The sequence below is a fragment of the Pholcus phalangioides genome, unplaced genomic scaffold (genome assembly GCF_987345545.1).
Source record: "Pholcus phalangioides strain wild (caught in Gottingen) unplaced genomic scaffold, Ppha-v1.0 ptg000011l_1, whole genome shotgun sequence".
NCBI classification, from domain to species: Eukaryota; Metazoa; Arthropoda; class Arachnida; order Araneae; family Pholcidae; genus Pholcus; species Pholcus phalangioides.
In genome coordinates this window covers 54,237,777-54,250,292 of record NW_028301604.1, presented here as the reverse complement: position 1 = coordinate 54,250,292, position 12,516 = coordinate 54,237,777, and the positions used below count along the sequence as shown (strand labels likewise).

The 12,516-nt window shown below is 34.6% G+C and overlaps 1 protein-coding gene across 3 annotated transcripts in view; it reads right to left on the bottom strand.

The window, feature by feature from the left end:
* Positions 1–12,516, bottom strand: part of LOC149080570 (uncharacterized) — a 106,048-nt gene that overhangs the window by 14,160 nt on the left and 79,372 nt on the right. For all 3 annotated transcript variants that reach the window (XM_089239704.1, XM_089239702.1, XM_089239705.1), the window contains one exon: positions 6,342–6,503. In XM_089239704.1, the coding sequence (XP_089095830.1) occupies positions 6,342–6,503 (162 nt within the window). The remainder of the gene's footprint in view (positions 1–6,341; positions 6,504–12,516) is intronic.

Sequence of the window (12,516 nt, the reverse complement as noted above, 5' to 3'; positions counted from 1 at the left end):
AAAATGATTGATTTTTGAAAGTATTTTAAAGTATTGATTTTTTGTAAGTATTGATTTTTTGCCACTTGGTTGAACACCAGTGGCACAAACATGTGAATTTATCGAGGATTCGTACATTCATTGCCGAAGACCCGGTGACCCAAACGATCTTATTGAATCTGACCCATAGGTTAATATTCCTTGAGATAAGCAACGAATTGGCAGTTCAAGATAGTCTATCTCGTAACTTGTCTCTCCACCCACACATCCCTATCAGCCCCAGTAGGGCCCGGAACAATGACTATCATTTTTTTATTATTTTTATCATTATCCTGCTTCAGGGCCTTTAAGCTGGGATCTTTCGCAGGCCTCAAGCCAGATTTTTTACGGGACCCTTCTACAGTTAATTTATATTGTGAAAAAAAACAAATATGCTAAGAATAGTCCCAAGCTCCCGGGCCGAAGCCGTGTCAGCTACACCCTTGTGGGAGCCATGCATTCACATTTGTGGGAGCTCTGCAAATCACTCGGAGGCGAGAGGCAGCACGAATAGTTTGGAGTCAGTTTAAAGTACACACTACTATGATGTGACGTGTAACCACGTCAGGTCAGATGGCATGGGATCATATAAGTCATTATACGGTGTGTATACACTGATCTGATGTTTTAAGAGATGCATTAAGGGAGAAACACACTACGATGACAAATTTGTGAAATCTTATTCGTGGAAATTCTGTAACGTCCAAATTATGTGACGTGATATCCACGAATCAGAATTTACAATGTCTCTGACAAGACGTGAAATCACATCACGTCAGTATAATGTGTTTCAGCCTTTACGCCATCAGTCGAAGTGAAGCCATGGTGTGTGTTGGTCGTGATATCTACCACTGTACTATTGTTTTGAGAACTGTTTTGAAAAAACAACCAATTTGTCAAAAAGTCAACACCCATGGACGCGAGACGTGTTTTGGATGACCTTGATGAGGAAGAGATGACTGCATTAATCGTTGCAGTAAAGTGTTCGAGAAGAATGTGAATGCATCCCAAATATAGAATATAAATATAATGGAGACCTTGCTACAACGTTACTCGATATAATGATAAATCCCTTAACGAAATTTTTTCAAGTCTTGCTCGGAAATGTCTATACTCGAATGTTAAACTGCTGCCTCTCGATATAACGATAATCCCTCTACAGCGATATTTTTTTTAAGTACGGAGAATATTGTTATATTGAGGTTTCACCGTAATTCCAGAATTGGGATATCGTAATTCAGAAATTATTAAAGAAACAATTCCAGATATGGTGGAATTTTTTTTTTCTATTAGAACTACAGTACTCTCGGTAACTCAACACCTCAAAAGTATCGACAAACATGTCAACTTAAGCGGGTGTCGAGTTAGCAGGGTTTCAATCTAAAATTTTTGTCCAATCGTTTTTGTGTACGTAATTATATACATTCTAACAATTTTATTAAATAAAATGCTAATTCTCATTAATAATTTGGGGCTGTTTCAAAATAGAATCAAAACGTATGATTATTTTTCATGAGGTAAATTTTTTTTAAAGTATATTCACTTGTTATTTAAGCAATAATTAAAAAGCGGTTGTTCGGCTTTTTCCGAAGTGACTTATCACATCTAGAGTTTTTAGTGCATCATGAAGAGATGGTGCAGATACTTCATCTGAAGTCTTTGATTTTATTTCGAAACATGAAGCACTTGCTTTGGGCAATTTAGCAGATGATATTCTAGAATCAAAGTCCTGAAGTTACAAGATCAGAGAGTCAATACTCATAAATTCATCGTCGATACAATCACCCATAGTGCTATTTATGCTTTCTTCACATTTAATCTAGGAGGAATCTTCAGGAGAAATAATTATTTTAATTAATTTTCTTTGGAGAAATAATCATTCTCCAAAGACTCAGAACAAAAACTAACATGACTGAAGTAGTTCTGAATCGTGGCACTCGTGCCCGAGTTCCATGTAGAATCAATCATTTTAACTGCATCTAAAACAAATTTTTGCATCAATTCTAACATCCACAGATTCAAATTTTTTGTCTAATTTTTCTGTAAAAAGTTTTCATACTTAAGATAATTCCTAATTTCCTTGATCAAAATCTTTTGCTTTCCTTGAATTATTGATCCTGATAATGGGATTGAGGGATTTGAACCACAAAAGAATTGCTTCCTCTACATCTGTGAATTCTGATTTCTTATGAGTTATCTGCTTGGTTCATAAGATTCAAATGATGAAAAAAAATTTCCCTCATTTTTAGCAAATGTTGAAATTGGTTACGTGCATCTCTATTCTTCTGCGAGTTCACTCCGAGTTTTTCCAGATTCTAGTTTTTTGAAAATTTCAACTTTTGATTTTAAAGTCAAAGTATGAAGTTCGCATGGAGCCATTGCATTCACGGCCGTTGATACTCACAATGATAACCAAATGACATATTCAGCATCTAACCAAGGCTTTAGCTCTTTCTTTTACTCCTTTTCCAAGAAATTGGAAAACCGAGTTCCGCCAAAAGCATTCTCCGCAACAGACAATATCAAAACTTACAATAGTTAAGATTTTTATCCCTATTGGATGTTAACAATTTCAACATCCAATAGGGATCACACCACACTTTAGGGATCATCCACACTTCTTTTGACTATTAAAAGAATGAAAGGCCTCTGTCCTGGAAACGCCACTAAAATGTTTGAAGCCTCTTGGCTGGCCTATCATTTTTTCACATGCACGCTCCCCCCACCTATAGCGAAAAAAAAAAAAAAGAGACCCATCATATAGAACAAAGAAATAAGGGATTATCAAAGTACCCACGGACAACGTCAAAAAGTCTTAGAATGGTAAAACCTCATTGTAAAACACGGGCAATTGTAAAAAGCAGCCGTAGTAAAGAGACGAAAGTCGTTAGTCTACTTAAGCGGAGTTAAGCCAAACATGTGTCGAGTTAGTTTTTCCCCTTCATTGAAATTAATATTGGGCCAACCAAGGGAATAATAGATGTCGAGTTATCCACGTGTCAAGTTACAGAGAGTACTGTATATATACACATTGAATTTCAAAATCCACGCATTACCAATTTGGAGCATAGATCAAGGGTCGCAACAAGAGTGGGAGACTCTGGACTAGAGGGGGGCGCCAAACTCACCCTTTATAACTGCTTCTACATTACATGGGGTGTCAAAATATATGTCCTTGCCCGTTTGAGAAAGTATCTAGTTGTGGCCCTAGATAAATGGCACTACTTACTGAACACAAAACACCCTAAATGCTAGGCACACACTCAAGTTTCACCAATACAAATCTAATACAGCTCCTATATTTCAGGTATTAAAATATGTGGCAGTTAAATGGCGACAGATCAGAGTAGTGGATCATCAAGGAGGGAAAATAAAATTCTACCAGGAAATCGCTTCACAAGGATTTATATGAATAGGGAATCAGAAGACAAGCATTTGAGAGAGCACTGAGAAAGAATCTCATTTGCTTTAAATTTAATCAAAAAGATATTGAAAGAGCTAAGATTTTTGTAAAGAAATAAAAAAAACAATCAGAAGGGAACTTAGACTGATTTATTAGTAAATATATAAATGTGTACCTCTAACTTTTAATTACAGTGGATCTTGCTTATAATTTTTTTCAAAAACTGCCATAAAAACGTAAGCAAGAAAACACTTTAAACAGGAAATCTTAATGAAAATTATTTATAGAGTTGGGACAACAAAAATAAGTCAGACTAAGTGGCAAAATGTTCTAAATAGGAACGTTATAAGCAGGATAGACTGTATATTTACAATAGATTTATTACACATGCTAAATTCCACATGTTCAATTCTCAGTGTTAATGGGCTTCTTTGCTTTTCCTACTAGTAGACAATGAAAGTAAATGAACCTTTGGATGGATCATGTTTCTAGAAATGAATTATTTGATTCACAGAGATACCTCCTCCTCCTACCCAGAACATGGCCTGCTGCTGTATCAACAAAGAGATAAGTAGGTGATGGAAGACCTGGGACATGCTGGAAAAAAAATCATAGAATACCAGTGAATTATGGGGGGGGGGGGGAAATCTTTTTTTCAAGATAATTTTTTCAAAAAGGACCCAGACTTTTTGAATACCCTGAATCCCTTGACCCAGGTAAATTAGAGTACAGTGGCATCTGATAGATGATTAAAAGATAAAGTGCAACTTCTACAGAAAACCTGGCGGTTAACTACGGCCATCACTGGAAAAAAAACTTTTGCTTTCCCTTCTTTATTTTCTCACAGGATGGCTCACTCTAAGATAAAATCAACCTTGTGGATTTTTTTGCACAATTTTACTTAATTTCTCAATTTTTCATTTAATGAAAAATAAAGTTTATATAGAGACCATATACAGAATTTTTGTACGTACAATGCACATACTGTGTATGTTTTTTTTTTTTTTTTGTTCGCATCAGGAGAGACAGGGCAACAACTTTCTAACTGGGTTTTGGGAGACAAAAAAAAATTAACTTTTTATACCCCTTGTATTTTATTAACTACACAAACCCGGGAAACATGAATGTGCTTTATCTGAGTACATGTTGTTTGGAAACTTTTTCTAATTGGAAGTATACCTCTAGAATCAACGGTTCACTAGCAAAATGCCATACCCGTTTGCTATGCACCCTGTACACACAAACTATTTTTGTTCCGTTGAGCCAAAGAGTCAACTCCTTCAAGCTCTTTATTCCGGAAATACAATAGTTAGCTCAAACATGATTTCCCATATGTTTCTATGGAAAATCTGGCTGGTCGGGGGGAGTTGGTCAGTTACTTTCTCTTGTTAAAATTCAATGATTTCGCTAATTCTATTGATAAAATAATTGATACGAGTATTGCAAGTCCTACAGTGATGTGATTTGTCTGCTTGTCAACGACTGTCTCCCGCCATCCTCATGGAGCTATGTGCCAATAGTGATGGCCATCGTCATAATCTGGTGAAATCCCGAGATGATCTACTAAAATCCTGGTGTGATTGTTGAGAGTTCATGATCGCTGTATCAAAGATCAGTGCATTGAAGACTAAGCACACAATCTATGTGGATTGTTTACGCGATCATGGTCTGATCCTGCTGAGAAATCATGTAGTTTTCTCCAATTAATAGGAATGTCGTCGACAAACTGGTGAGAATGTTTTTTGCTAAATGTTGAGATCATGGTTAAATTGATTTAATAGTAATATGGAGGTAATAATAAGCTAAGTAATTTAATCACAAATTGTACGTGAATAAATGAATTGATCTGAAATTTACAAGTATTTTTCTTGAATTGCCTGATGACTTATTTCATGGATGTATAAATCATGGGAAATAGTTAACGATTACAGTGGTGTATGAAAATTATTTTCTCACATAATTTCTGAATGTTAGTAGATGTGGTCCTTTAAATATTTTTTCAGACAAGCCAACATTGGCTTGAAGCTGGTCAGTAGTGATGAATGTTCAATTTTCTATGCGGCGGGGTTACCCCCCAGGACAAAATCATATAATACAATAAAAAATAAAATTACTCAAAAATTTATTTTGTTTAATTTTAATTCAAAGTTCATTAAATACAATATTTCAGTAGCAGTGGAACCTAGAGGGCTCGGGCCACATGAGCCCTCTCCCACTTTGTATCAGAGGTCCTATGCCACCTATGATGAAACATTCTTACAAGTTCTAAATAGAATTTTTTGAGAGTGAAATAGAACCTATGCAGTGGGTTGTCATCAGGGGGAAATCCATGCATGGTTCGAAAAGTGTAGGCATTTTTGAAGGGTGGCTATGCCTAAATGAATTAAAAATGCCAACCCTTGTTCCCGCCTTCTCAAAAACATGGATTAAAAAAAGCAATGAAAAATGCAATATTTGAAATAAATAATTTTATATATTTTTACACACACACACATATACATATATATATACATATATATATACATATACATATACATATATACATATATACATATATACATATACATATATACATATACACATATATATACATATATACACACACACACACACACACACACACACACACACACACACACACACACACACACACACCTTCAGATTATAAGCTCAAAAAAGCATGAGAAAAATATATACAAAGTTATTTGATGGAACAAGACCGTAACATGTTTTTGATAGAACAAGTGAGCAGCACTAGCACTTGTCATTCAAAAAGATACTTTTTCACTTCCTCTTTTTTATATACATCTTCATTTCTCTTATATTTTTATCCTAATTATAACACACACACACACACATATATAAAAATGAATCTGGTAACTTTGTAATTAGAAATCATTTTATAAACTTAAAGGCTTACCAGATTTTTCTCCATACGTCCCCGTGCTGGTTTTAATAGTCTCAGAATTATACCATCGTCATCTCTAAAAAATTTTGGAACAGTTAACACAGAGGTCACTACACTATTATTGAAGGTGCCATACCATATCTGATAACCACTGTTGACATCTAATCCTACCATCTGATGAAAAATACATTGTGAATTCAAAGTTTTGCTATAGAGATATACAAAATAGCTCAAAGCAATTTAAAGGAATTAAATATTTTAAGCAAAAATTAAAAGTGCACTTGGAATATTGAGAAATGATATCAGTAAGTGTTCTCAATTCACAAGATAATTTTTAAAACACTGCCAAACCATTTTAAAGTCAATATTTAAGATTCTATAAAACCATTTTTTGCTGAGAAACTGCTGAAAAGTAACATATGAATGGAAAAAATTTTAAACATCAACATAAGTTTCCACTAATATGTTGATAATGAAGGCCTTTTCATCAGTGTAATTGAAACTGAAGTTTGTTGTAACATGTAAATTATTTAATATCAAGAAGTCAAGAATTTTGTTATTGAACTATCAGTATTGCCATTTTTACTTTTGAGACAAGCTTTTCAAACCTATTGATAAAGTAAGGGTCAGGACCACAACTATGCCGGGGAAACATCCTGAGACCCGGAATTTCAGAACTCAAAGTAAGCAAAATTATTTAGAAGAACTGAAAAGGAGAGGCTTATGGATGTAAGAAAATGTTTCAAAGTCATAATATTCTATTCAAAAAATGGTTTATATCTTCATGTATAATTGAATTACTTTCACATATTGAAAAATATTACAAATCAAAGTAGAAGTGTTTAGTTTAGCACCGATAGCTTAGAATTTGGGAAAAAGTTGTAATGTGAAAGCCATTACAATAAGTTCATTTGATAAATTTTTATGTAAATTTTTATTTTTAAGTTTTAAAATACCAACAATTATTAAAATTTAATCCAAAAATTAGAATATTCCATGAATCAGGCCGGGATTACACTCTACACTATATTAGTTTGATAAAAGATCTACACAACTTGAAAATTGCTTGAATGCGACATATGTTGGTTGCACATTTCAAGGTTTTATAAAAGAACGTTTCTAAAACTTTTACAGTGTACTCCTGGTCTTACAAGGAAAGGGTCAGAAGGCGTCATCCTCAAAAAATTATGAAAAAATTTAAGTACATTTTCATCTCACGCAGAAACATAAAAACAAAATTAGCAGCAGAGTTCAATTATTAAAGTTGCAAAAAACTATTAAAAATTACAACAGTCGCCTCTCGAGCTTATTGGCTTTATATTAGTGTTGAACTTCTTTTCCAGCCTTTCCCCCGTAGAAACTCTAGTAACAGTGGAACCTCGTTTATACGACGTTCAAGAAGCTTCCAGACCAACAGTGGCTCCCACTGTTCACGCAGAGCCAAAACGTCCTATTAATGTGTAGGTCTTTTAGGAGACTTTTTAAAGAGAGAATGACTTTCCCCCACCCCTGCCACACAGAGGCATTAAAATATTATAAAATTCAGTGTGTTTAATTGCATCTCCATCTGGTTTAAAGAATATTTCAATAACACTTGAGGGAAAAATAATTTCAAATCACTTAAAGAAATAAAATCCAGGCGATCTCATGACCTTTGCAGCATAATATTGGGTAAAAAATTTCAAAAAAATCTTCAACTTGGGAAAATTTCCCATCTTTAATTATTTTTGCCAGTAGATGATTTGCAACCACCATCTTGGTCTTTTTGTTTCTGTGCTTTAAAAATAGTTTTCAAAGTTGACAGGGATATTCAACTGTTTTGCAAGATCGAATTTCATCATGAATTTAAAATTTGTTGAATTCTTCTAAAATTGAGTTTTTAGAAGAACACTTCGTTTTGTCTATATCATGAACGGAGGATTTGACACAGCCAGCAAGCAAAGCACCATAACAAAAGAAAATTCCACAGGAAACAATCCAAAAAACTTACTGTGTATGTGTACCGTATATGGATCTTTTATCTGCAGACCTGTACCCTCCAAATGCTTACAATGTGTGGACTTTACCTTTTGAGGATAACGCTGCACGCACGCACACGCACACACAAAATTAAAAAGTCCACTCTAAATATCCATTAGCCAGCACACTGGCTATTTTCGTATATGTCAGCGATCATCCCTAAAATTTGACAATTGCGGTGACAATAAGCAAGAAGTACTGGCGTAGCAATGCAGTTTCACTGCATACAAAAATTATGCTCATTTGATAGATGTTTTTTTCAAAAGATTGAGTTAGAGTCGAAGTGGAAAATGTCGAATAATTGAGGTTGTGTTGAATAAATGAATTATTTTAATATTAAAATGTTTAGGAACCAATTGCAAAGGAAGCTAAATGTTGTATAAACGTAAAAGAGAGGTTATACTTATTCTTTTTCTTTACTGTACCTAATCATATGTTTGAATGATGTTAGTAAGACTAGGGTTGTGGGATTTCATATTTCAGGCTTTTCAAATTTCTTGGCCTCTATTAGCATTCAAAATTAATATTTTTTGAGTGACCTATAATAATCTGCCGGATATTTATATTTTTGTGCATATTTAAATGAGTAGAATTAGTGGTAATTTTTTCGAAGCTTTTTGAGGATGACATTTCAGACCCTTTCCTTGCAAGTCAATTTCTTTCTTTGGACCTTCATTCATAATCTCAAAAGTTTTAATACCAACATAAATGGCTCAATTAGTTACATGAAGCTGATAAGTAATAGTAAGTAACCAATGAAATACATATAAGTTTCATTCGTAGACTCAGTCTTGAGAAAATCAAAAATTTTCAGGAAGGGTCACAGAAAAAGCAGACTTGCTTTTCACGCACAGTGCTGCGGACAGGAGTGCTTTGGAAGCTCAAAGATTATACTGGGAGCGTTTGACAAGATTCTCAAAACCTTTGAGCAATTAGTCAGGCGTTTGTGCGAAACAGGCTTCCTTGTCAGCAGCATGCAGGATACAAATTACGTCAGGATGTCACGAGAAGCCAGTTTTTTTCACAGACACTGGTTCAATTTGCCAAAAAGGTTCTTCTATTTGACACAAGAGAGCTGTCAGAAAACCATTTCTGTTAGTCTTTGAACTTTCAGAGTCTACAGCACCATACAGGAAATCCATATTTGCTTCACCCTGGTTGGTGAAACCTTGTAACAACTATAGTAGTACAATAGACTTCTGGTCACAGTGCTAGGTTCTGTGAAACCACCCACCCATAAGCTATAGTATAATCCCCACATTCCTTTAGCAACTTTTTTTGGAGAGTTCCTTACCGGAAGCAGGTATTTTTTTTTTTTTTTTTCTGTTGGTGCTGGGTTGCCGTTTTCCCACTTTCCTTCTAGATCCTTTTGAACTTTCTTTTCATGGAAATAATGTATGTAAATATCACAATGTGCAATAGTTCCATCTGCACATGGTGCAGATGGAACTATTCTATGGGGTTTTCAAATGAGTTTCCTACCGGCTATTATTATTTCCTCTAGAAGTTCACTGTGATAATAGGTCACAACATTTGAGTTTAGTTCGTTAGTTTCCACATGCACATTTTTGGAACCTATTTGTTCTATCGTATATTTTTTCTGAATTAACTTATGGGGATTCTCTCAGGTTGTACATATTTCGTATTTTAATTTTTTGCGAACTGGCAGTTATATCCCACAATTGTGTTTTTATTGAACCCACAGTGTTTTGTCCTGACTGATGTACTATTTAAAGGAGTCCCGGTTTATATAAAAAAAATTATAAACTAATTATTTTCAAAAAGTATTCCAGAGAATTTTGAAATATCCCAGAGAAAAATTTCCAGGGAGGAGATGGATGTTTAGGGATCATTCAAGTATTACATCAGCATTGATGGGGGCAGATTTACTGACTTGATGACAAGGGGTTTGGATGATGCCTCGTCAACCATCCTTTACAAAAATATGAAATATTCTTAATGGCATCTTAGTGCGTTACATATGAAAAAACCTTTTGCTAGTTTCTGGGTACCTAAACTAACACTCTCCCTATTGATAAGTCCCCCACAGAGCCACTTTAATAACATCTAAATATTTCACAGATCCAAGTGCTCTGGAACTGTGCCGCGGGTCACTTCAGTGATCTGTTAATGTGGCGGTTAGTTCATTTTTACTAAATTAGGTTTGAGATGGCAGGCCACATCAGATAACCCCAGGGCCACATTTGCTCCGCAGGCCAAGGGTTTACCATATATGGCTTACAGGGTGGATCGCAATGTATTTTTCTTAAAAAGAAATAGAGTTCTTAGCCTCAAAATAACATTGAAATTAACAGAAATTGATAAGAAAATATTTTTTCAAAATTTTAATTTAAAAATGTTTTTGGCATCAAAAAATAAATTCTTTTGATTGTCTGGGGACACGAGCCCTCCATGCATCTCTTGTAAGTCTCTGATCCTCCCCCCCCCCCGACGTGTGTTGGGAGGTAATGGGGCACAGCTGATGAAATTCGGGGGCGAAGGGAGATCAAAAATGACTAGAAATTTCCCGACATAAAACTTGAACGGTTCCTTACGAGAGGCTTGGTTTTTATCATTTTCAATCCAGTACCTGGTCTAAGGTGTAATATTTATAATTTGCATCCCTTATTTAGTCTAGAATGTTTTATTTTTAACCTTGATCCCTTATTTAGTCTGAGAATGTTATTAAAAATAAGTTTGCCCACTAGATGTCACCACTATGCAGTTATGGGTACCTATGCATCAAAGCATATTAAAAACACTTTTATTAATAACAAATTATTAATACGCTTTGCTATGCATCTTTACTGTGGTGTTACTTTAATAAATTCAGGCTACTATCATAGAGGTATGTTGTGTTTTTTAGCTCTCTTCTCCTTAAGGAGTCCTTTTAGGTTATGGGCCCAGGAGCCCAAAGGGGGTTTAGAATAAATATGCGTGAACAGTAGTAAATGTTATGCTTAAGTTTAATTCTATTGATAAACTTTTAGAATTAAATAAGGGGATCAATGTAACCACATGTTGGTAATAGGCTTAAGTAGTAACCATGTACACATTATGCTTAACTGGTAGAATGGGAATGAGGCGAAATAAAGCTGTTTTAAATTAAGATTGTTCCAAATTATTTCAAAATTGAAATAATTTTTTTATCCTTTTGTCCAAATTGAGAGATAAGAAATAAATGTCTGGGGACCAAGGTGCATTTAGCCACAAGCAATTGACTGGCAGAGCAAACTATATGGATTGGAAGTTTGCAATGAAAATGCATTTGATCAAAAGAGATCTATGGGCTTATGCAACAGGAATTGAAGATGTAGCAAAAGATGCCAAAGCTCTATTATATATAGTAGAAGGGGTAAGTGAAACCATCTTCAATGATATTAGGGAACTAACTAGTGGTAAGGAAGCTTGGAAAGTTCTAGCTGAGACTAATGATAAGGGTGTTTCTAGGAAAGTTTCTATCATTAAAGAATTGGTAAACACTCGTTATGTGGAATGTAAAGATATGTCAGATTATCTCCACAAAGTAATTTCAGCTCATCAACAGTTGAAATCAACTGGGCTCAATGCTGATGAAGAATTGGTAGCTGGGATAGTTTCAGCCATTTACCAGATAGATTTGAACGCCTTATAATGGCTCTGAAAAACTGGGAAAAATACAGTTGATAGCATCAGGACTCTTTTAATGGCTGAGAAGAAACCTCATAATGATGACAGTAAAGAGCGTGTATTCTTGAGAAATTTAAAAAGGGAAAAAATCCTTTAAAGGGAAATGTTTCAGATGTAACATTCGGCATAAAATCTCTGAATGCAAGAAAGAACCACAGCAGAAAGGTTGGAATAATGAAAGCATATTGAAAGAAATAATATAATGAAAGATATTGGCTGTAAACAAAAGTAAGGGAGGGGCAAAATAGGAATAGTAGGAGAGAATTGGAATAAAATAGGACAACTGCGACGAAAGTAGGAGGGCATTTCTAAAAAATAGGAAAAGTAGGAGCACTGCGAGGTCTGTATAACTGAACCAGATGAGTTTTAAAAAACCCATACGACAACCAATATTGGTTTGTATTTGATATCACATGCATTGCTAATACTTTAGAAAATAATACAATCGGCTTAGAAGTGCCAGATAATTTCTATTTTCAATTAGAGCTTTGATTTATGG